Below are 19,824 nucleotides of genomic sequence, written 5' to 3'. Positions count from 1 at the left end.
AATCCCGTCCTCTCCGGCTCCGCTCAACAGTCCGGAGCGTGGTCCGGTCGCCATTGCTTACTGAACAGTCCAAACTGGCGTGGTCCGGGCCGGCGCTACTCCTTTCGCTGGTAAGGAAGCCCTACCTTTCCTTTCCTCGGATAATCGTACGTTTCCCCGTCAATTCTGCCCTGAACAATCAAATCCAGCCGGACCCGTTCCTCCAGGATCCACCCCGAGTTCCCTGACCGGGACAAGCATCAGGGTCAGCTTGCTGAATTTGGTCCCTGTCTTCTTGCACCCCAGTGTAACTTCTGCAAAAAACACAGCCATGTCTGCTCCCCATGCCTTGACCCCAATTAGTTGTGTGTGTGTGTGTAAAGGCAGTGGAGATCGGGGGATAGAGTAGGGTGGTGGAAGCTGCAGATCTGACCACATGCTGGTAACAGCGCATCATCTTTTGTTTATGCATCTAGACTCCAGTGGCCAAAGCAGAGAGGTTGGTGGTGTGTCATGGACTCATGTGGAGGCCTTTTTCGCTTGCTTGATTAATGGGAGTCCGGTGGGCTCATGGATGGCATGCATCGGAGCACTTTGCCGTAAGATGCAACAAACACCTGCTAGTCTGTCTGTCATGATTTCTCACCAACCTTGCCACGTTTTTTTTCCTCCAAGGGGGGGAGTGGGGTGGGGGGAGGGGTAGATCCAGCATGGTGTGGGCAGTGTGGAGAGGGGTATATAAGGAGCTGCGGCCTTCTCTCTGCACACAACTTGTAGGCACGCAGCTTCTCCTCTGTTTCTTCTCTGCGGCAGTGTGCTTGTCGAGATCTCCCTCGGCTCTTGAGATCTGGTGAGCGTCTCCCTGATCCATGCATCAATTTTTACATAGTTTGTAGTCTGGTATCTCGTCCATCATGTGAGTAGTGTGGCTTCATGCTGTAGTTGGCCTTTCTCATGTTTTCTGAAGATACTTGCAACTTCAGATCTTAGAGTTTGCTTAGGATCCATTGACTTTGCTGATCTAGTCCTGGTTTGATTTGGTAACCTGAATCACATTCATTGATGTCATGAATTTATTCTACTTTCCCGTTTTTAGTTTAGAATTACGTTTCATTTTACTGATTGTTCCTATGGCCGGTGAATCGGATGATTGTCGTGATATTCTTCAGTCTGCCATTCTCCTTACACACATTCTGTCATACGCATTACCCCGTAGTCTGCAACAAAAGGCACATAGTTTATTTTCTTTTTGCCACCTCAAGTTAGCTGATGCTATGAAGTTGCCAATATCTGACTGTTTACTGAATTTATTGGGGCGTCTTTGTTAGAATCTGGCTTTGTATGTGTCTGTCGTGTCAACCCTTTTCCACACCAGGATCTGAATCTTAATCACTTCTGTTGACTCAGAAATGTCTTAACTATGTCTGATCTAACCAATAAAATAGAAAACTATGTCTGATCTGTAATAGTTTTCACTTCTTGTTTTACAGTCCCCTAAAGATCCACTCTCTGTGATCCCAGGTTAAGCGGACAAGATGGTGAAGATCTGCTGCATCGGAGCTGGCTATGTCGGCGGCCCAACAATGGCTGTCATTGCCGTCAAGTGCCCAGCAATTGAGGTTGTTGTTGTTGACATCTCCAAGCCTCGCATTGACGCTTGGAACAGCGACAAACTCCCGATCTACGAGCCTGGCCTTGACGAGGTTGTCAAGGCGTGCAGAGGCAGGAACCTCTTCTTCAGCACCGACGTCGAGAAGCACGTTGCTGAGGCCGACATCATCTTTGTCTCAGTGAACACCCCCACCAAGACCCGTGGCCTGGGAGCCGGCAAGGCTGCCGACCTCACCTACTGGGAGAGCGCTGCCCGTATGATCGCCGACGTGTCCAAGTCTGACAAGATCGTCGTTGAGAAGTCCACTGTCCCTGTCAAGACTGCAGAGGCCATTGAGAAGATCTTGACCCACAACAGCAAGGGCATCAACTACCAGATCCTCTCCAACCCGGAGTTCCTGGCCGAGGGCACGGCTATCGAGGACCTGTTCAAGCCTGACAGAGTGCTTATCGGTGGCCGGGAGACCCCCGAGGGCAGGAAGGCCGTTCAGGCTCTCAAGGAGGTGTACGCCCACTGGGTTCCTGAGGAGAACATCATCACCACCAACCTGTGGTCTGCTGAGCTCTCCAAGCTCGCTGCCAACGCGTTCTTGGCCCAGAGGATCTCATCCGTGAATGCCATGTCCGCGCTCTGCGAGGCCACCGGCGCCAACGTGTCCGAGGTGTCTTACGCCATCGGTAAGGATTCCAGGATCGGCCCCAAGTTCCTGAACGCCAGCGTTGGGTTTGGCGGGTCCTGTTTCCAGAAGGACATCTTGAACCTGGTGTACATCTGCGAGTGCAATGGCCTCCCCGAGGTGGCCAACTACTGGAAGCAGGTGATCAAGATCAATGACTACCAGAAGAGCAGGTTCGTCAACCGTGTCGTGTCCTCCATGTTCAACACCGTCTCCGGCAAGAAGGTCGCCATCCTCGGGTTCGCCTTCAAGAAGGACACTGGTGACACCAGGGAGACCCCGGCGATCGACGTGTGCAAGGGCCTGCTGGGTGACAAGGCCCATGTCAGCATCTATGATCCCGAGGTCACCGAGGACCAGATCCAGCGGGACCTCGCCATGAACAAGTTCGACTGGGACCACCCCATGCACCTGCAGCCGACGAGCCCATCGGCTATAAAGCAGGTGAGCGTGGTGTGGGACGCGTACGAGGCCACCAAGGGAGCCCACGCCGTGTGCATCCTGACCGAGTGGAACCAGTTCAAGGAGCTGGACTACCAGAAGATCTTCGACAACATGCAGAAGCCGGCCTTTGTCTTCGACGGGCGCAACGTGGTCGACGCCGAGAAGCTCAGGGAGATCGGCTTCATCGTCTACTCCATCGGCAAGCCGCTCGATGGGTGGCTCAAGGACATGCCCGCAATCGCCTAATTCCTCTCCACAGGAGCTTCAGGAATTCAACAAACTTTTGCGGAGGCGCGGCATTTTCTGTCAGGCATAAAATTGGGTTGTGTTGGTATCTTTGCTTTCAGTTGTTCATTCTTGCACTGCCGTCTGTAGATCATACATGTTCCTCAATCCTTGTGCCGTTTTGAGGATTGTAAAAGAATGTTTTCTTTGTATCCAATGAGCTTATAGCAATTTGATTATTCCCAACTTTTTTCCTCTCCTAAAATCATGACAGCATCAATGTATTTTTCGTTGAGAGCAAACTTCAGTGCTTTAACTCATCATTTTTTTTCTTTTCTTGGGACAGCTAATCTAAATCACCTTGAGCTGTTTGACATCTTTATTTAAGGTTGTTTCTTTGTATTCTACTACGAGCGAAGAATTACACGTTTTACGTCAGAAAGGGGCCAGTCAGTTAGACCAGTGGCGGCAGGAAGACGTGCACGGTGCATTCTCGCATGACATCCACAGAAAAAAGGCCGATAAAAGAAGAAACATCGACAGAAAATGGAGTGGTTCCTGCTCGCGCGTGTGTCGAGACGTCCGCCTCTCGAACTGCGCCTTCCCGGCACCGGGATCTCTCTCTACTTCAACTTGGCTGTTGGCCTGTTGTCGATCGAGCCTGCTGTCAGGAATATCCAGGCGAGCGAGCCCACTGCCCACGTCTCCCTCTCCTGCTCTCTCTGGTTTCGTTTCAGAGCCTCAGGGAGACACGAGGCCAGGAAAACAGAGATCTTTTTCCTGCGGCGGTGAGGAGCTCGCGCTTGTCAGTTTCCGACGGCGAAGCGTGGAGAGTTTTCCGGGCGAGTGTGGATCTCTCGCCTGCGCCACAAGCGGAGACGTGCGGTGGGGGCGGGCGTGGTGGCCGCCGGTGGAGCTGCCAACAAGTCTCCGGGCCGGCGTCCTTGTCCGTGTAGTGTAGACCCCGGAGAGGTGGACGGCAGCCCACGACCCCGTTAGACGTGTGCCGGACATGTATGACTATTTGTGTGGAGTATTTCTGTGCTGGAGAGTGGGTGCAGTGTTTAGTTGTTTATAACAGGTTACGTCAATGTGGTACGAGATAAATGTGCCTATTTTGGGGAGTTTGTTTGGTTGAGAGGAATCTGATTTTTGTGGTGTTTATAAGGATGGTTTCAGGGACGGAGCCAGAATTTTGGCACGGGGGAAGAGCAAAACGAACGATTACCGTGGAACAAATATAGTGTACCAAGATAACAAGCGAAAGTGTTCTTCTGATCCGAGCTCACATGCATCCGGATGAACAGTAAAATTAGGAGAAAAAAATAATAAAAACATTCAATAAAATCTATTTTTTTTGTCAACAAACATCGACGAGTGTTTTCACATGTGTACAAAAATTCATGACTGAATTACATCCGTGGACGTCTAGGCAAAACAAAATAAAGGCGATGCTCCAATTTTTTTTTCCAAAAACAATCTTCTGGAGTGAAACCACGGCAAAAGAAAGCTATCATTTTGCATTTTCAGATATAGCTCTATTTTTACCAAAGATTTGGATCTAGATGAAGGCGCCATGCCCCTGGGCCCTGGGCATAGCTGCGGAGGACAAGGCCCAACGATAATAGGGCGCTCCAGGCCCACAACTCGATGTCCGCTGACAATACAGAGTGCATCATCACCTTGGGTGGCAAGACGAAGACTCCTCTCTAGATTAGACTATAGATCGCCGGGATACAACATATACTAGTTTATTAGGCCAGCTCCTCGGCTGACTTGGAACTTGTAATCCTATCCAACCCATCTATATAAGGCTCGACAAGGACCACCCCCACCGATAGACACCTGATTCTAGGAGACATATGAGGCTTTGCCCCCAAGACAATTGTGTGATCGACCCCTTATAAACACGAAACCCTAGTTCTCATACGAAGCAAGATAATTAGTGAGACAAGTTGGAAGTACGGTATTACCTCGATCCGAGGGTCCGAACCTGGTTAATTTTCCTTGTTTGCATCATCCGGATCTCTAACGCGTCAGCTATCCTCAGATCGGTGTTGTCGGAAAATTACAATGAAAGTTGGTGCACCAGGTAGGGGTTGCATGTGTCGAAACCATGATAGATGGCTTCTGATCTTCAACGCCGACAAACTCAACGCTTTGCAACTCCGCGAACGCGACTTTCTACCAGACGACGGAGTTTCCTTAGAGTCTTCATCAACTTCTACTTTGATTTTGCTCAGAGATCATCGAAATTCCAAGGAGCTCGAGGGCTCGACCTCTAGGTCGCCCTCCAGTGGCCATGTGCAGAACAACATGAACGACTAAATTGTTCACATTGCTCTCGCCTCTTTGAGAATCATTCCGCTAATCCTTTTGAAGGGGCTGTGAGAAATTTTTTCTGTTACGACCTTGTGATTTCATTGCGATCTGACGGCGGGATCTCTGGCTAGGTTCGAAAAGGGAAGGCACTGTCAGATATAGGCGGGAATCTGCGCGAGCTCGAAAGAAGAAGGAGAAAGGCAGACTACGACAGGTTTTCGACGGTCGCATAGATCAGACCGTGTGGAATTGGTGTGGCTGCAATACCACAAAATTTCAGCTCAATCATACAGTTCAAACTCTGCCAAACACCAGAAAAGTGTTTCAATTCGCAAATACATTTTTCTTGCGCAGTATCTTCATGCGTTGTGGACTACCTGTTAGCGAAGACTTGGAGTCCTTTTGCTCGGTTTCACAAATATGATTCATGCTTGTGGCCAACCAAACTTTACACAACAACGCATCTTTAGGGGTTGAGTATGCGTGTCCTCTTGCCTTCAACTTATTTTTGTGAGTGTTCGATGATTGCCCAATATCGAAAGGGGAATTAGTATCACCCATCTTATAAGTTGGAGTTTCTTGACCGTCGTTTATCAGATCCACCATGAATAAGCTCTACATATACATCACAATGCAACTACCATCCTAAGTTTGATCCGATAAATGCACAACAAGAAAGGGCTTGCATATTTTGTTTTAGACTTTCCTTAGACGGTTAGTGGACATGTCTGGCGCCGGAGATTCTCAACTTTGTCCGCGATTGTTCGAGTGCGGTGAATCGTCCGCTTCCGGCGTGAAGCCGTTCGGGATGCCGACCATTGCGAAACTGGAACGACGTCGAGCTCGGTTGTCATTTGGGATGTCTCATGAGGCGTGCTATCGGGTGCATCGCTCCCTGCGGGCGACGATCTCCGCCTTGTTCATGATGGTAAGGATCCCTACAAACTCCACCGAGCCATCCTCCACGGTGTTGGCGAACGACGGAGCCGGCATCGACAACTAGGACGGAGGAGGAGGTCGGCGGCGCAGAGGCGGAGCAAGAGCGAAGGTGGCGCCGACACAAACACGGAAAATAGAGGACAAAGGCAGGAGAAAGCAGTTGATTTGGTGGATTTTGTGAATTTGAAGGGATTTAGGGTGGGTCCAGCCTGTTGGATCCAACACGAAAACGTCTCGACGACCCTAAATTTGCCCTCCAAATATGAGTTGGGTATGAGAAATGCAAAACATACCGAATCAATGAACTGGATTCAAAAAGTTCGGTTGGCTAGCTTTTATTTATTCTAGCGGTGTGCGGAATGTTCACCGAAATATGATCCGAAGTAAGGGGTCCGATAGAAGATGATCTAAACGAAGATGGAGAGAATAAACCAGCCCATCAGTGTTCAAGTCTTAGATTTGACACTGGTGCTCATATTTTTCTGAATTTATTTTAGGTTTTTCGGTGATGTTCGTTTAGTGCAAGAAGAAGTTACCGTCAACTACGAGCCGTTTGTGATGACTTCGTCAATCTCATGATATTGTACCGGCTCAATATCTCGAGGGTTATTATAGAGGTAGGATGTGCGTGGGATGAATGTATGTGCGATATGTGATCATCATAATATGTTAAAAAGATTGTACCCCTTAGAGCATCTATAGCAGGGCGCCCCAAACGCTCCTCAAACGTCCGGGCGGACGGGTAGTCACCTACCGGTCACGGAAATGCACCCAGACGGACCTCGAACGCCGAGGCTAACCGACACCCCTCATATCCAGTCCAAATATGAGGCTGATATAGGGGCGTCCGGACACATCTTCCACGTCGGTCTGGGCTGTCGCTGGCCCACCCAACCCTACATATATTCCTCCTCATTCGCTCGCTGGACCAAACCCTAGCCACTTCACCCCACTCCCATCCGCCACCCAAACTCCCGTCCGACGATCTCCGGCCTTCTCTGGCATGGCGGGTTAGCGGATCTGACTCCGACCATTCCGGGCCATCGACTGGGGTGTCGTCCCATGTGGGTTGTTGGAGGCCATGGCCATCCGCATTGCACCCCGCCACTCCTGGGAGGACAGTGCCCGGCCGACGGCAGGATCTGTCCGACGCGACTCCATATCGTCGGCGCATCAGGCGCTCGGATTTTCCGGGGCTGGATCATCGCGGTCCTGGGAGCCTTCAAATTTCTCGTTCCCCATCATCGGTCCGGTGGAGTATGAGTCCCACCTGGACCGGTGTGCCCGTCGTGGGAAGGAAAGGGCAGTGGAGGCCCGCCTCGCTGCCGACATGGCGGCGACGGAGGCGGCTGATGCTGCTGCGCGGGTGGTCGCAAAGGAGGAAGTCATCCGTGCCTGCATTGTAAAAAAGGCGGCAACGGAGAAACACGCGCTTCCTCGACCGAGAGCAGAATCGGGCGGTCCGTGTCATGGCCGGACTGCCACCCAAGGAGGAGAAGGAGGACAACGACGGGGCAGACAGCTCTGGCGACGAGCGGATCCGGCTCGATCCCTACCGCGTCTTCGACATGTACTTTCGCGAGAAGGATGGCAATGGCGCCGGAAAGGTTAGGTGCAGCTGTGGATGATCTTTTTCATCATAGCCAAACATGCCAAAATTTGGGAGTCCGATGACATGATAATGCATTGTTTACGTAGTGAGTTTGTATGAATTTGAGGTACTAACTGAGATGTTCGGTTGTGAGTAGAAAAATTCAAGTCTTGACCGGTCAGCGTCTCTTACCGTGCACCCGAAAAAAAAGTGTCTCTTACCGTGCGCCCAAATGCGCCCATCATCTGTAGTTTTCAATCTCACGTAAACAAATCAGTAATTTTCAATTCTCCCCTAAAAAAACCTATAATTTTCAACCATCCTCTTACGTCCGGCTCACGCTTCAAAACCTTCCTTCTAGACCCCTCAAGCCCCCTGCCTCACACGTCAAAACACGAGAAAAATATTGAAGGCCCAAAAAAGGCGAAATAAAATAGAGGCAAGCGCAGCAGGACCATAAAAAATTTGCATTTTTTCTGTTAAACTAGCACGAGAGAGAGGAACACGCCTGCGGCGCTGCCGTCTCGTCCCGGCCGCGTGCTCTGACCGACCACCCCCACCCCCACCCCCGGCGTATATATACGGACTCCCAGTCTCCAGAACCTCTCATCCCCATCCTCGCCGCCGAACCGAATCAATCAGCCCCCCGTCTCACGTCTCCAACCACCGCCGGGCAGATCCCCAATCCCGCCGTCCCAACCCCCCGAACCCGAGCGAATTCGTTCGTGCTTGTTGAGCGATGGAGGCCGCAGCAGCAGCAGCCGTGGCTCTCAGGTCGCCCGCCGCCGCGCCCTCGCGCCGGGCCGCCGCGCCCTCGCGCCGGGCCGCCGCCGCCAGCTCGCTCCCCTTCGAGCGGAGCCGCAGCTTCGCCCTCGGCTCCATCAAGGTAAGGACAGATGAGCTTTGAGTTCTCACCTGTTGTTGGTGCTCCCTCCGTGATGGCGTCGTAGTATAATCTTGGGCTTATCCTTTTACGGTGTTCTTATCCATTTCTTGGTTTCCGTAAAATCCCAGCTGCCTGCCATAGTTTAACGCAAAGATTGTTCATTATTGCTCTGATTATTCTGCAATTTCGCTGCATCAAATGGCCTATCGCCTAAAATAAACCAGATCTATGTGTGTTCTACTGCAAAAAATAAAAATAAAAATTACCACTTCCCCCAGTTCTATGCGTTCTCAGTTGGGCGCTTGGAGGTTCAAGTAGTCTGAGCATAGAAATGGTTTGGTAATGGTGACTTGATGGCTGACGCGCTTCCTTGTCTGGACGCTATCCTCAGGGCCTCGGGCGGCGGCAGCTCACTTCCAGGAGGCTACGCAGCGTGGTCAGGGCATCCTCCTCGTCCCCGTCGGAGTCTCTGCCATCTTCTTCGCCGATCGCCCCGCTGCAAATGGAGTCGCCGGTAGGGCAGTTCCTCTCGCAGATTTTGGTCACGCACCCGCACCTGCTCCCGGCCGCCGCCGAGCAGCAGCTCGAGCAGCTCCAGACCGTCCAAGACTCTGCAGAAAAGAAGGACGCGCAGGCACCGCCGGCAGCCGGCGATATCGTGCTGTACAGGTAAATGATGTTTGGAATGGTGACTTGTTATTTCCGATGCATCCGGCTGTAAGAAGTTTGGATTTTTGGTAAATAATCTTAAGAAGGGGGCAAGCCAATTGTAGAACCATCATCAAGCTAGCTTGACCAGCTGGCATGCTTGCCTCCAAGCACAGATAAATCTTTTTTGTGTGCCGTTGCCGACATGGGTAAAAAATTCACAAGTTTACATAACAGATAGAGCTGTCACGAAATGTTTAACCTTTGATTGAAGTGCCGGCTGCGTTTTCTGTAGGGAGAAAAAAAGTCAATTTTCTTCTAGTCTGTATGTCTGATTGATTAGGATAGAGCAGTCACATTCATTTTAGAATTGTTTCGTCGGTCAGAATTTCCTATATAAAAAAGGATATACAACTCATGGTTTGAATTGTAGGAAATACAAGTCCAATTTGTAAAACTGCTCACCGGAAGTTCAATATCTGGTTAATTCCAAAAAGTCCCTGTCAGTTAATGAAATCTTGCTAATTTTTAACTCTATTGTTTTATAGGCGAATTGCCGAGGTTAAGGAGAAGGAAAGGAAAAGGACCATGGAGGAGATACTGTACGCGCTGGTTGTTCAGAAGTTTGTTGAAGCTGGCGTCTCTTTGGTCCCAGCTCTCTCTCACTCCATCGATACCTCTTCTGGTAGAGTAGATCAGTGGGCAGAGCATGTGGAAGGGAAGCTTGAGCGTTTGCACTCACATGAAGCATATGAAATGATCGAGAACCACTTGAATCTCATATTGGGGCAGCGGCAAGCCGATGGCACTGTCGCGGCCATAAGTAAGCTCCGAGTTGGCCAGGTCTATGCCGCATCAGTAATGTATGGCTACTTCCTCAAGAGAGTTGACAAGAGGTTTCAGCTGGAGAAGTCGATGAAGAGCCTCCCTTGGGGATCAGAAGACGATGCGCTCAATCAAGTTATGACGACTGACTCACGGCTCTCGGATCAGACTTACAGTTCCCATCCAGAGGTGGAGTCGTGGACTTCCCCAGACCTCAGCGCAGGAGGTCTCGGCCAGTCTGTCAAGCCTTCCCGTCTTCGATCGTACGTCATGTCATTTGATTCAGACACGTTGCAAACTTACGCGACAATTCGGTCGAAGGTGGCGTTTGGCATCATCGAGAAGCACACGGAGGCGCTATTCGGGAAGCCGGAGATCGTGATCACCCCGGAAGGAACAGTCGATTCTTCCAAGGATGAGTATGTCAGGATAAGCTTCTCCGGGTTGAGAAGGCTCATCTTAGAGGCTGTCACTTTCGGATCCTTCCTCTGGGACGTTGAGAGCTATGTGGACTCCAGGTACCATTTTGTCACCAACTAATTGGATCAAGATAGGGTAGATTCATGGCATGTATGATATTTGGTCTGAAGTTCATCGGCTTCACTGAAGACTATTGTACAATTACCCCGTGCTGCATGCCCAGGAATGTATGATTCTGGCATCAGGTCATTGTAAAGAGGAAGTGTCATTAGCATTTTATCTAGCTACTAAGCTTTGTTAGTATTTGCTCTTGTTGGGTTGTTCCTCCTCACGATATTGAATTTGGGGAGTCCTAGCTGAACCTATTCAAGATATTGTATGTTTTGAGATATGTTGTCTTGTTGCTCGTCTTGGATGATAACTGTGAACGATACCGTTTGATGGTCAACGCCAGTGTGTGTGTGATGAGCATCAGCAATAATGCAACTTGTCTAACTGGCTTAATGCTGCTTAAATGGGTCATCAGCAAACAGCAATAATGTAACTTGTCTAACTGGCTTAATGCTGCTTAAATGGCTGGCTCTGATGGACAATAATTCAACTCAATTATATGTGGACTAGTAGCTGGCAAAATGCCGATTAAGGCCTCTTTTGGTTCATACGATAGGATTATCATAGGAAGAGGAATTTTGTAGGAAATGAGATGGCATGTATCTCAAATCCTATGAGTAGGAATAGGAAACGAGATGTCATTTGGTTGACACTAAAAGAATTTTTCCATTGAGTCTAGGCTTATTTTTATTTTCCTATGAAATGTGAAGGATAGGAACCAATCCTATGTAAGAATAGGAATCTATTGCTATGAACCAAATGGCTCTAAAGGAAAAAATCCTAATCCTCTAAAATTCTTATGAAATTCTTCCAAACCAAAGAAGGTCTGTTTGGCTCTGCAAGGGTAATTACTTTTTTTTAATGGTCATGGGGGAGTAGTTGCCTACAAGGCTTCACAACCTCTACAAGATAAGAGGGACTTGGCAAATCCGCTCCCTATATGTCCACGGACAGTGCACGCTGGTCCCTCATATTTTGTGTCAGGTATCATCCATATATCTCAAATCTGGACTCGCAAATTCATACAATCGACATACACGTCAATATTGCATGTAAATAACAAATGTTGGTATCAAAGATAAATATCACACGTAAATAACAAATGTTGGTACCGAAAAGAAATAGTGTTTTCATAAAATTTATTTTAAGTGCACAACTCAAACATCAGCTCTTTGGTTTCTATTATGGGTCCACATATGCTCCATAAGATCACTAAGTAACTGTACATGCATGTGATGATCTCCAAAATTCTGATGCATCTGCAGAAAGTTCACAAGCCGAGCTGCATCTTGATCTTTCAGGATTGAACTTGTTCTCCGGGCGCTTCAAAATCATTGGTTTGGGAAACACCATCACCTTCATCCTCGACAATCATATTCTGCAAAGTAACACAATATGTCATGAGCTGACACAAAGTTTCTAATTCCCACAACATTGCAGCCCGACGAACAATTCCCCAACGAGTTTGAAGCACTCCGAATGCCCTCTCCACATCCTTCCTAACTGCATCCTGCATTGTTACGAGGTGGCTTTGTTTGTTGCCCTGTGGTTCGGATATGGTCTTCACAAACGCGGTCCACCGAGGATAGTTACCATCGGCAAGATAGTATCTCATGTTATAGTCACGATTGTTGCCAGTGTAGTTGCACGGCGGTGATTCCCCATTGCAGAGCCTTCTGAGCACCGGAGATCGTTGTAGCACGTTGATGTCATTGTGAGAACCCGGCATTCTAACAAAGCATGCCAAATTCATAAGTCATGTGATGCCATGGCTTCTAGTATGATGGTGGCCTCTTTGGTGTGACATTCATACATTCCCCGCAAACCTTTGAGACATTTCTTCCATTGCCAATGCATGCAATTGATTGATCAGAGCATTCCTGGAAACCCTCTAGCCTCTTCAATAGCTAACAACTTCTCTGTGTCCTACGGATTTGGTTCTCTCAGATACTCTACTCCAAACACCTGCACCAAGGTGCGGGCAAACTTGGCAGCCTTCAGGCATGTGCTCTCCCCCATCCTGACCATCTCACCAACGACATTTGCAGCAGTACCAAGTGCAAGTATCCTCAGAGTAGCTGTGCACTTCTGCTTAGCAGAGAAAGAAAGTTGGCCGTAGGAATCCCTTGTGAGCTTGAAGTAGTCATCGCGTGCCTCCACTCCCTCCGCAATGCACAAAAACAATGGTTTTCACATGCGAAGACGGCGACGAAACCATGGATCATCCGAGAAAGTTGGGTTTGGAGCAAAGTAGTCCTTCTGTAGTAGTCGTGCTCTAGACACCCTATCCCGATTGACCACTCTTCTCCCTTTGATTGAGCCCTTGAAATTGAGAATATGCTCCACTTGCTGGTCCATTTTCCTCTTGCATGCTCATGGGCATGATCATACCCACTTCTTTGTCAGAATCCAAGGAATCGAAGAACTCATCTTGAATCACTTGATCAAGCTCCGTCGGTCCATACGCCTTGTGCGACGAAGCATTGGAATTCATCATTTTCCCCAAAAAATCACAAAAAACTAGGTCGGACAATGTGTCGAACACATAGTGCAAGGGGGAGCTCGGGAGTTGCCGGACGTACCGCGGTGGCGTCCGGGCAGGCAACGACGTCCCTAGCGGCGACGACAGGAGACAAGAGTGTTGTGCCGTTGCTCCCAGTGCAGAGGCTTGGAACGAATATGGAGCGTGTGCAGCGATGGAGCTACGAGACAAACGTCGTGGAGGAGAAAGAAGAGAGGAGAGAGCAAATGGATCTGGTAGGTCGAGGGGGTGGATTTGGTGCAATCTGCTATGGGGTAGGTATGTCGGGTTGGACGTGGCGGACGCGTCCGGGCGCCCCCATATCAGCCCCATACTTGGGCTGGATATGAGTGGTGCCGGTCAGCCCGGGCATCTGAGGCATCCGTCTGGGTCGAAATTTCATGACTGGTCAGTAACCGTGTCGTACGCCCGGACGTTTGAGGTGGGTTTGGGGCGTTCGGCTGTAGATACTCCAAGATAGGTTAACCAGAGTTCATAAGGGCTACAAGAGGGGAGAAAAAAACAAGGCCACTCCAAGAACCCTGAAAGATCAAATGAGAAAACCCATCTTATCATGTAGAGATAAGATATGTTAACCAGAGTTCACGAGGTCAGTCTGAGAACCCTTAGAGATCAAATGAGAAAACCCATCACGACCAAATCACAGTGAACACAAATGAGTCAGCAGGACATGACAACGCAAGAGAGAACCCAACTCGAGGCATCGCCGGAGTAATCGAACGACATTGGTCAGCCAAGGCCCAACCCGCGACACCGTAATCAAAAGGCAATGTGCATCCGAGACCACACTTAACGCCAACACCACCTATGTCGTGGGTGAATGGTCATGCGAGACCGAGACGACGCCTGTATGCAACCAGTGGGCGTCGAAGGGCATCACAATGCATACACACACCATAGAGCACTCTCACATGGAGCACCATCACTGCACGTGGTAAGAGCATTTTCAACAGATGATAAAAAAATAGCTGTTTAGGGCACTCGAGCAAAAGCGTTTCTCCAACAGACGATGTATATGTATATGGTGATATAATTTGTTTGGGCAGCCGAAAAAACTGCCTTCTGCGGCTACACATTCGCAGCACCCGAGCGGCTGCCGCAAAAATACAGCCGAGTGCGCAAACCCGCAATCGTGGACCTACAATAGTTTTCACGTGCGTAGCCGTTTCGTCTCCGGCCGGCCCTGCCATCGATTTCGGCCGCCCCACGCCGCATTCGCCACACTGGCTAACCCTAGCCACATCTCCACCAAGATCCCCATCGCATCCCCGTTGTCACCCTCTACGCCGCCGTCCCATCGTCGTCCAAATCCATGTTGATTCTGGTCGAGGCTGCCCGATTTGGCCGCCGATCTATCGACTCTGGCCACTGGGCGACCGAATCAAACATAGAGGGCTTGGATGACGACAAGGAGGAGGTAAAGTCGTTTATATTCAATCAGCATAAGGCATGCCTGTTCGGAGGCCCACCAGGGGCAATCAACCTCGACGACGATGACGATGAATCATGTTTTGTAGGTTTCATGGTTTGTGATGATCTACTGTAATAGTATGTCGGTAGTAGTGTCGGCCTATCATAGTAATATATAATTATGTTGTTTGAAATGTTTAGTGTTCAACTAGAGTTCAAAATTTCAGTATCGTTTCTAGGGTAACCGTCACAGTTTTGAAGATCTTAGTTAAAATTGGGGTATATACTAATACTAATAATTGTAAAGCATGAGTTTAATCAATCCATATGATCTTGGCCATCCAACCACCTATATCCAACGTCTCACGCTGCTCCAATGTTGTATCCATCACATCATCAATAATTTGGCACATGTTAATTGCGTTACAGACAATTAGTATTGAAATCAACATTAATCGCAGTTAATCTTGGGGGAAAAATATTACTATCATACTGGACATGCATGCACGCACACAATTACTAGTCATCTGTTAAAGCAACAGTTAACTTATGATGCTAGCCATTACGGGCAGACTAATAATTTTTACATCACCATTTTCTTTGAAGCAACTAACGCCAGCAGCCGCCTCTTCCTCCTCCAAGAAAGAAAGTTAGGATTCGTGCCTCTCGTCGGCGCCGACGCAGGTCCACCTCGTCTCGGTGGCCCTAGGGCCATGGAGGCGTGGTGGATCTTGGCAAGGGCCAACGGGAGGGCTTCGTTTTTAGTCGTTTTTTAATCTTGTTAGGGTTTGTGTCCTGCTCAGGAAGGCGAGACGGCGGCGGCTCCCTGAAGATGTAATAAAGGTCTCTCTGCCTAGCCCCCGTTTCGGGGCGTGTGGAGGTGTGTCTTCGGCAGATCTATCTTTGATGGATTTGTTTGGATCTCGTCATTGTTCGTCTATGTTGTATGTCTTCGGTTTGGATCATCCTGATCTACGTTATTTTTCATTGGCGGTGGTTGCTGTTCTGGAGTGCTGGCCTTAGCGGGTCTTAGCACGATGACTTTCCGACTGTCTACTACAATAAGTTATGCCCAACTCCGGCGATGGAGTAATGATGACAGCGGCGCGCCTTCGGCTCGCTTCAGTGCTTGTAGTCATCGCTAGATGGTCTATGAATCTGGATGTAATTTTTATTTCTGGTGTTCGTTGTACTGCCGTAATTGAAGATAAATACATTGAAAGTTTTCTCGTAAAAAATTCTTTTTTTGTAAATACGATGGGCAGCATATCATTTTATTGATAGGTAGAAGGGAGGAGTATATATTATAGGGTGACACCTTGGAGACGTACACAATCGAACGTCTGGGAGGTTGCAAGGATGAGCAGGAGGGGGAGAATGCTCAGCCTCAATACACATAGTTCAGGTACATTACCAAAATCTTTGTTTTGTTCATCGTGTGTTGGAGATGCTCTTACGTAATTACTTTACCAACTGTTGTTTGGTTGAGGGGGTGGAACATTTCCTCCTGAATAATCTTATTCTGGCCGAAGATCTTGGACCTAGCGATACGTCGAGAATTCCCCGTGACCGTGCCACGTGCTTCAGTCCGGTTGCTGTAGCCGGGTCAAGACGTGGCCTCGACTTGCTGAAATGTGCCACGCCGCGCCATTTGGCAGCGACTTCCCATGAGACAAAAATGTGATTTACGCGAGCCTGTGTTGCGATAACGATACAAGTACTTATTTTTCTTACCGGCGACGAGGATACAGTTCGTTGACGAAGCACCGGGACGACAAAATTAACATGTGTTGAGTATCCGTGCTCCGCCCCAAGAGAATCTCCGCCTGTTCTTATCGCGTACTATGAAGCAACACACAAAATTTCATTCAAAATGAAGCATCAAATATATACAAACACAATAAGCACATCTCCAGACTTTTGCATAGCCAAAATACACACAACTGACACCAATGTGCGCACATAAAAAAACGTCAACAGATGGCAAAGTCATATAAGATAAGAGTTATGCCTAAGCAAGAGAAAAAAAAATCTAAAACGATCAAATTCGTGATCAACAACTATAATAATGATCATATCCACACAAATTATCTCATGACACCACAAAGGACAACGAGGTTTTTCAATAGCAACGCCTTCAGGAAAGGAGTGAGACTCGAGTGCAGCCGTCTTTGGATGCAACCACCGAAAGGCAGAACCTATGTTTTCACTCAGAAAAACTAGTCTGAGTATATCCAAGCAATGCCTTTAATAAAATAACGATGTGTTGATGGAGCGGATGCTATTGTGTGTTGTGGCCCCTTGCCTTGCACTTTTGTGGGGTTGCGCTTGGGCACTTGTAAGGTTTCTTCATCTCACCTTCAAGGTCTGGTGGATAAGACTGCCAACATGCTTGTGTCTTGTAGGGCTTCCTCATGCACAGGGTTAGCTCACTTGCCTTCGTTACAGTCACGTTATGACGATGCATATGAGCATATCTATGCCATGATGTCTGTTGATCTCCCCAAAGACCATCACGGACTTCACCAAAATCTTTCGAGCACTTCTATGGACGGGGAGGAAGCAAATAAGTGGCGGACCATTGTTTGATTGCTTGGACTCCCCAACCTTCGCCAACTAAATCTAGCGTTATGCATTAGGTGGCTTTGGTTTGCTCGATCTGATCAGACGAAGCCGTGGGCAGAATTAAACAATCAAATTTATTGGGAGGCGCTTGCCATGTTTTTCTGCGACGATGCTACCTCCCTCTTCTGGACTGACTAGTGGACCGGCTCGGCAAATTTGTGGACTGCTTCCCGCACCTCACCGTCAAGGTGCATCATTGGTTCCTGCAGTCGCGCTCGGTGCGTGAAGATTGGTTATTATGTTGGCCCGAACCTATGACCCGTGAAGATTGGTTAACTCCAGCAACTGTGGTATCTTGTCGGAACATCCGGCTTCACGACGAGAGGATTCCTTTCGATGTAACTTGGAGCTGAGCGCAGTCTATTCCTCACGATCGACCTATGCAGCTTTCCACGTGGGTTTGGTCTCAACTCCGGAGAGGGAGCAGATTTAGCTCTCTCGTGCTCCAAGTACCACCAAAATCCTTGCATGGTTAGCTGCTAACAACCGGTATTGGACCGCCGACCGACTGCAAAAGCATGGGCTGCCACACCCCCGTGACACCCTTTTTGTGATCAGGAGCCTGAGACCTCGCAACACCTACTCCTTAATTTGCTGACTCGCCCAGCTTTGCTTGAGGTGCTTGGGTGGTGGAACCTTGCAACATGAATAACGTCAACACTGTTAGAGATCTTCAGCTCGTGGACTAACCTGGCGACGCTGCGGCAAGAAGCGGAACATCTTTGGTCTGATGTTCTAGTGCACTTGGTACCATCGAAACAACTTCATCTTCAATGGGGCGAGACCTTCCTCGCGAGTCATAATTGAGGTCGTCCATCAGGAGGGTGAGCAATGGTGTAAAGTTGAACTTCCTCATGTTGGACGTTTTGCAGCCATGGGTGCTCTACCGACAATTTTTTTAGATGTTGTGCCAGCATTGTTGGTAGGTTCTAGTGAGGAGCAGTCCTTTGTCAGAAGTCCATCTAGAGCCTATCAAGCGTTGTAAGGCTGACGATGTTGTTGGCTTCCTTGATTTTGTCGTGCTGTCGCCGGCTAGGCCTCTCCTCCTTGCCGTTTCTTGGCGACTGGCTTCTCCAGAAGCACCGGAACAACATTGTGTTCGACGATGAGGCTCCCTCTCTTCGGCGTCTCCTCAACCACATCACCGGCGAGGCCCGCCTTTGGTCCGCCGCCAGAAACATTGGCTTGGCCAACATATTACCTGTGTAGTCCCCTTGAGGCCTGATGACCCACATGTTGGGGAACACAGTATTTCAAAAAAAATCCTACGATCACGCAAGATCTATCTAGGAGATGCATAGCAACGAGAGGGGAGAGTGTGTCTACGTACCCTCGTAGACCGAAAGCGTAAGCGTTTAGTAACGCGGTTGATGTAGTCGAACGTCTTCACGATCCAACCGATCCAAATCCGAACGTACGGCACCTCCGTGTTCAGCACACGTTCAGCACGATGATGTCCCTTGAGCTCTTGATCTAGTTGAGGATGAGGGAGAGTTTCGTCAGCACGGCGGCGTGATGACGGTGATGATGAAGTTACCGGCATAGGTCTTCGCCTAAGCACTACGATGATATGACCGAGGTGTGTAACTATGGAGGGGGGCACCACACATGTCTAAGAGAAGACTTGGTGTGCTTTGGCCTGTCCCCTATCAAACATCACAACGTAACTGGGTGATTATAAAGATGCTCTACAGGTGTCTCCGAAGGTGTTTGTTGGGTTGGCATAGATCAAGATTATGATTTGTCACTCCAAGTATCGGAGAGGTATCTCTGGGCCCTCTCGGTAATGAACATCACAATAAGCCTTGCAAGCAATGTGACTAATGAGTTAGTTGCGGGATGATGCATTACGGAATGGGTAAAGATATTTGCCGGTAATGAGATTGAACTAGGTATGAGGATATCGATGATCGAATCTCGGGCAAGTAACATACCAATGACAAAGGGAATTACGTATGTTGTCATTGCGGTTTGACCGATAAAGATCTTCGTAGAATATGTAGGAACCAATATGAGCATCCAGGTTCTGCTATTGGTTATTGATCGCAGATGAGTCTTGTTCATGTCTACATAGTTCTCGAACCCATAGGGAAATATCTTAGTCTTTGGATCCTTCAAATTCTTCATACTGATAATATGATAATAATCCCAAGTGACTCAACAAATATAGGTATGCTCCCCAGCAATGGCGCCAGAAAAAGGTCTTGATAACCCACAAGTATAGGGGATCGCAACAGTTTTCGAGGGTAGAGTATTCAACCCAAATTTATAGATTCGACACAAGGGGAGCCAAAGAATATTTGAAGATATTAGCAGCTGGGTTGTCAATTCAACCACACATGGAGATTAATTATCTGCAGCAATATGATCAGTAGCAAAGAAGTTTGATAGTTTTGATAGTAGTGACAATAGCAACGGTAACAGTAACAGTGATAGCAGTAATTTGTAGCAAGTGTAACAGTGATGATAGCAATAGTAACGCAGCAAGATCAATAATGATAAATTTGTAGGCATTGGATCGGTGACTTGTTGGATGATATTCATCATGAGACAGTTATAACCTAGGGCG

General features: G+C 48.5%; 2 protein-coding genes across 4 annotated transcripts; both read left to right on the top strand.

Annotated features, from left to right (window-relative positions):
- Window positions 1–3,182, top strand: LOC123087083 (UDP-glucose 6-dehydrogenase 4). Of its 3 annotated transcripts, none has more exons than XM_044508987.1 (2): window positions 1–110; window positions 1,501–3,182. In XM_044508987.1, exon 2 carries the CDS (start codon window positions 1,515–1,517, stop codon window positions 2,955–2,957), a length of 1,443 nt encoding a protein of 480 aa, XP_044364922.1. In that variant the 5' UTR covers window positions 1–110; window positions 1,501–1,514; the 3' UTR covers window positions 2,958–3,182. The 3 variants fall into 3 exon arrangements, with proteins under 3 accessions (XP_044364922.1, XP_044364921.1, XP_044364923.1); XM_044508986.1 differs by lacking the exon at window positions 1–110 and adding an exon at window positions 659–829; XM_044508988.1 differs by lacking the exon at window positions 1–110 and adding an exon at window positions 749–829 and having other exon boundaries at window positions 1,470–3,182.
- Window positions 3,183–8,377: 5,195 nt separating this feature from the next.
- LOC123087082 (UV-B-induced protein At3g17800, chloroplastic) lies at window positions 8,378–10,958 on the top strand. The gene is made up of 3 exons (XM_044508985.1): window positions 8,378–8,674; window positions 9,066–9,343; window positions 9,871–10,958. The coding sequence occupies exons 1-3, from the start codon at window positions 8,528–8,530 to the stop codon at window positions 10,685–10,687; spliced, it is 1,242 nt and encodes a 413-aa protein (XP_044364920.1). The 5' UTR covers window positions 8,378–8,527; the 3' UTR covers window positions 10,688–10,958.
- Window positions 10,959–19,824: the final 8,866 nt, after the last annotated feature.

Source organism: Triticum aestivum, chromosome 4A (assembly GCF_018294505.1).
Source record: "Triticum aestivum cultivar Chinese Spring chromosome 4A, IWGSC CS RefSeq v2.1, whole genome shotgun sequence".
In the NCBI taxonomy this organism is placed as follows: Eukaryota; Viridiplantae; Streptophyta; class Magnoliopsida; order Poales; family Poaceae; genus Triticum; species Triticum aestivum.
This window is presented reverse-complemented; position numbering and strand designations above follow the sequence as displayed.

Excerpts from the sequence above, each read along its gene's own strand:
- LOC123087082 (XM_044508985.1), top strand. The coding sequence starts at position 8,528 with ATGGAGGCCGCAGCAGCAGCAGCCGTGGCTCTCAGGTCGCCCGCCGCC. Across the intron at positions 8,675-9,065 it reads TCGCCCTCGGCTCCATCAAG|GGCCTCGGGCGGCGGCAGCT; the intron begins GTAAGGACAGAT and ends CGCTATCCTCAG. Across the intron at positions 9,344-9,870 it reads GGCGATATCGTGCTGTACAG|GCGAATTGCCGAGGTTAAGG; the intron begins GTAAATGATGTT and ends ATTGTTTTATAG.
- LOC123087083 (XM_044508987.1), top strand. The coding sequence starts at position 1,515 with ATGGTGAAGATCTGCTGCATCGGAGCTGGCTATGTCGGCGGCCCAACA.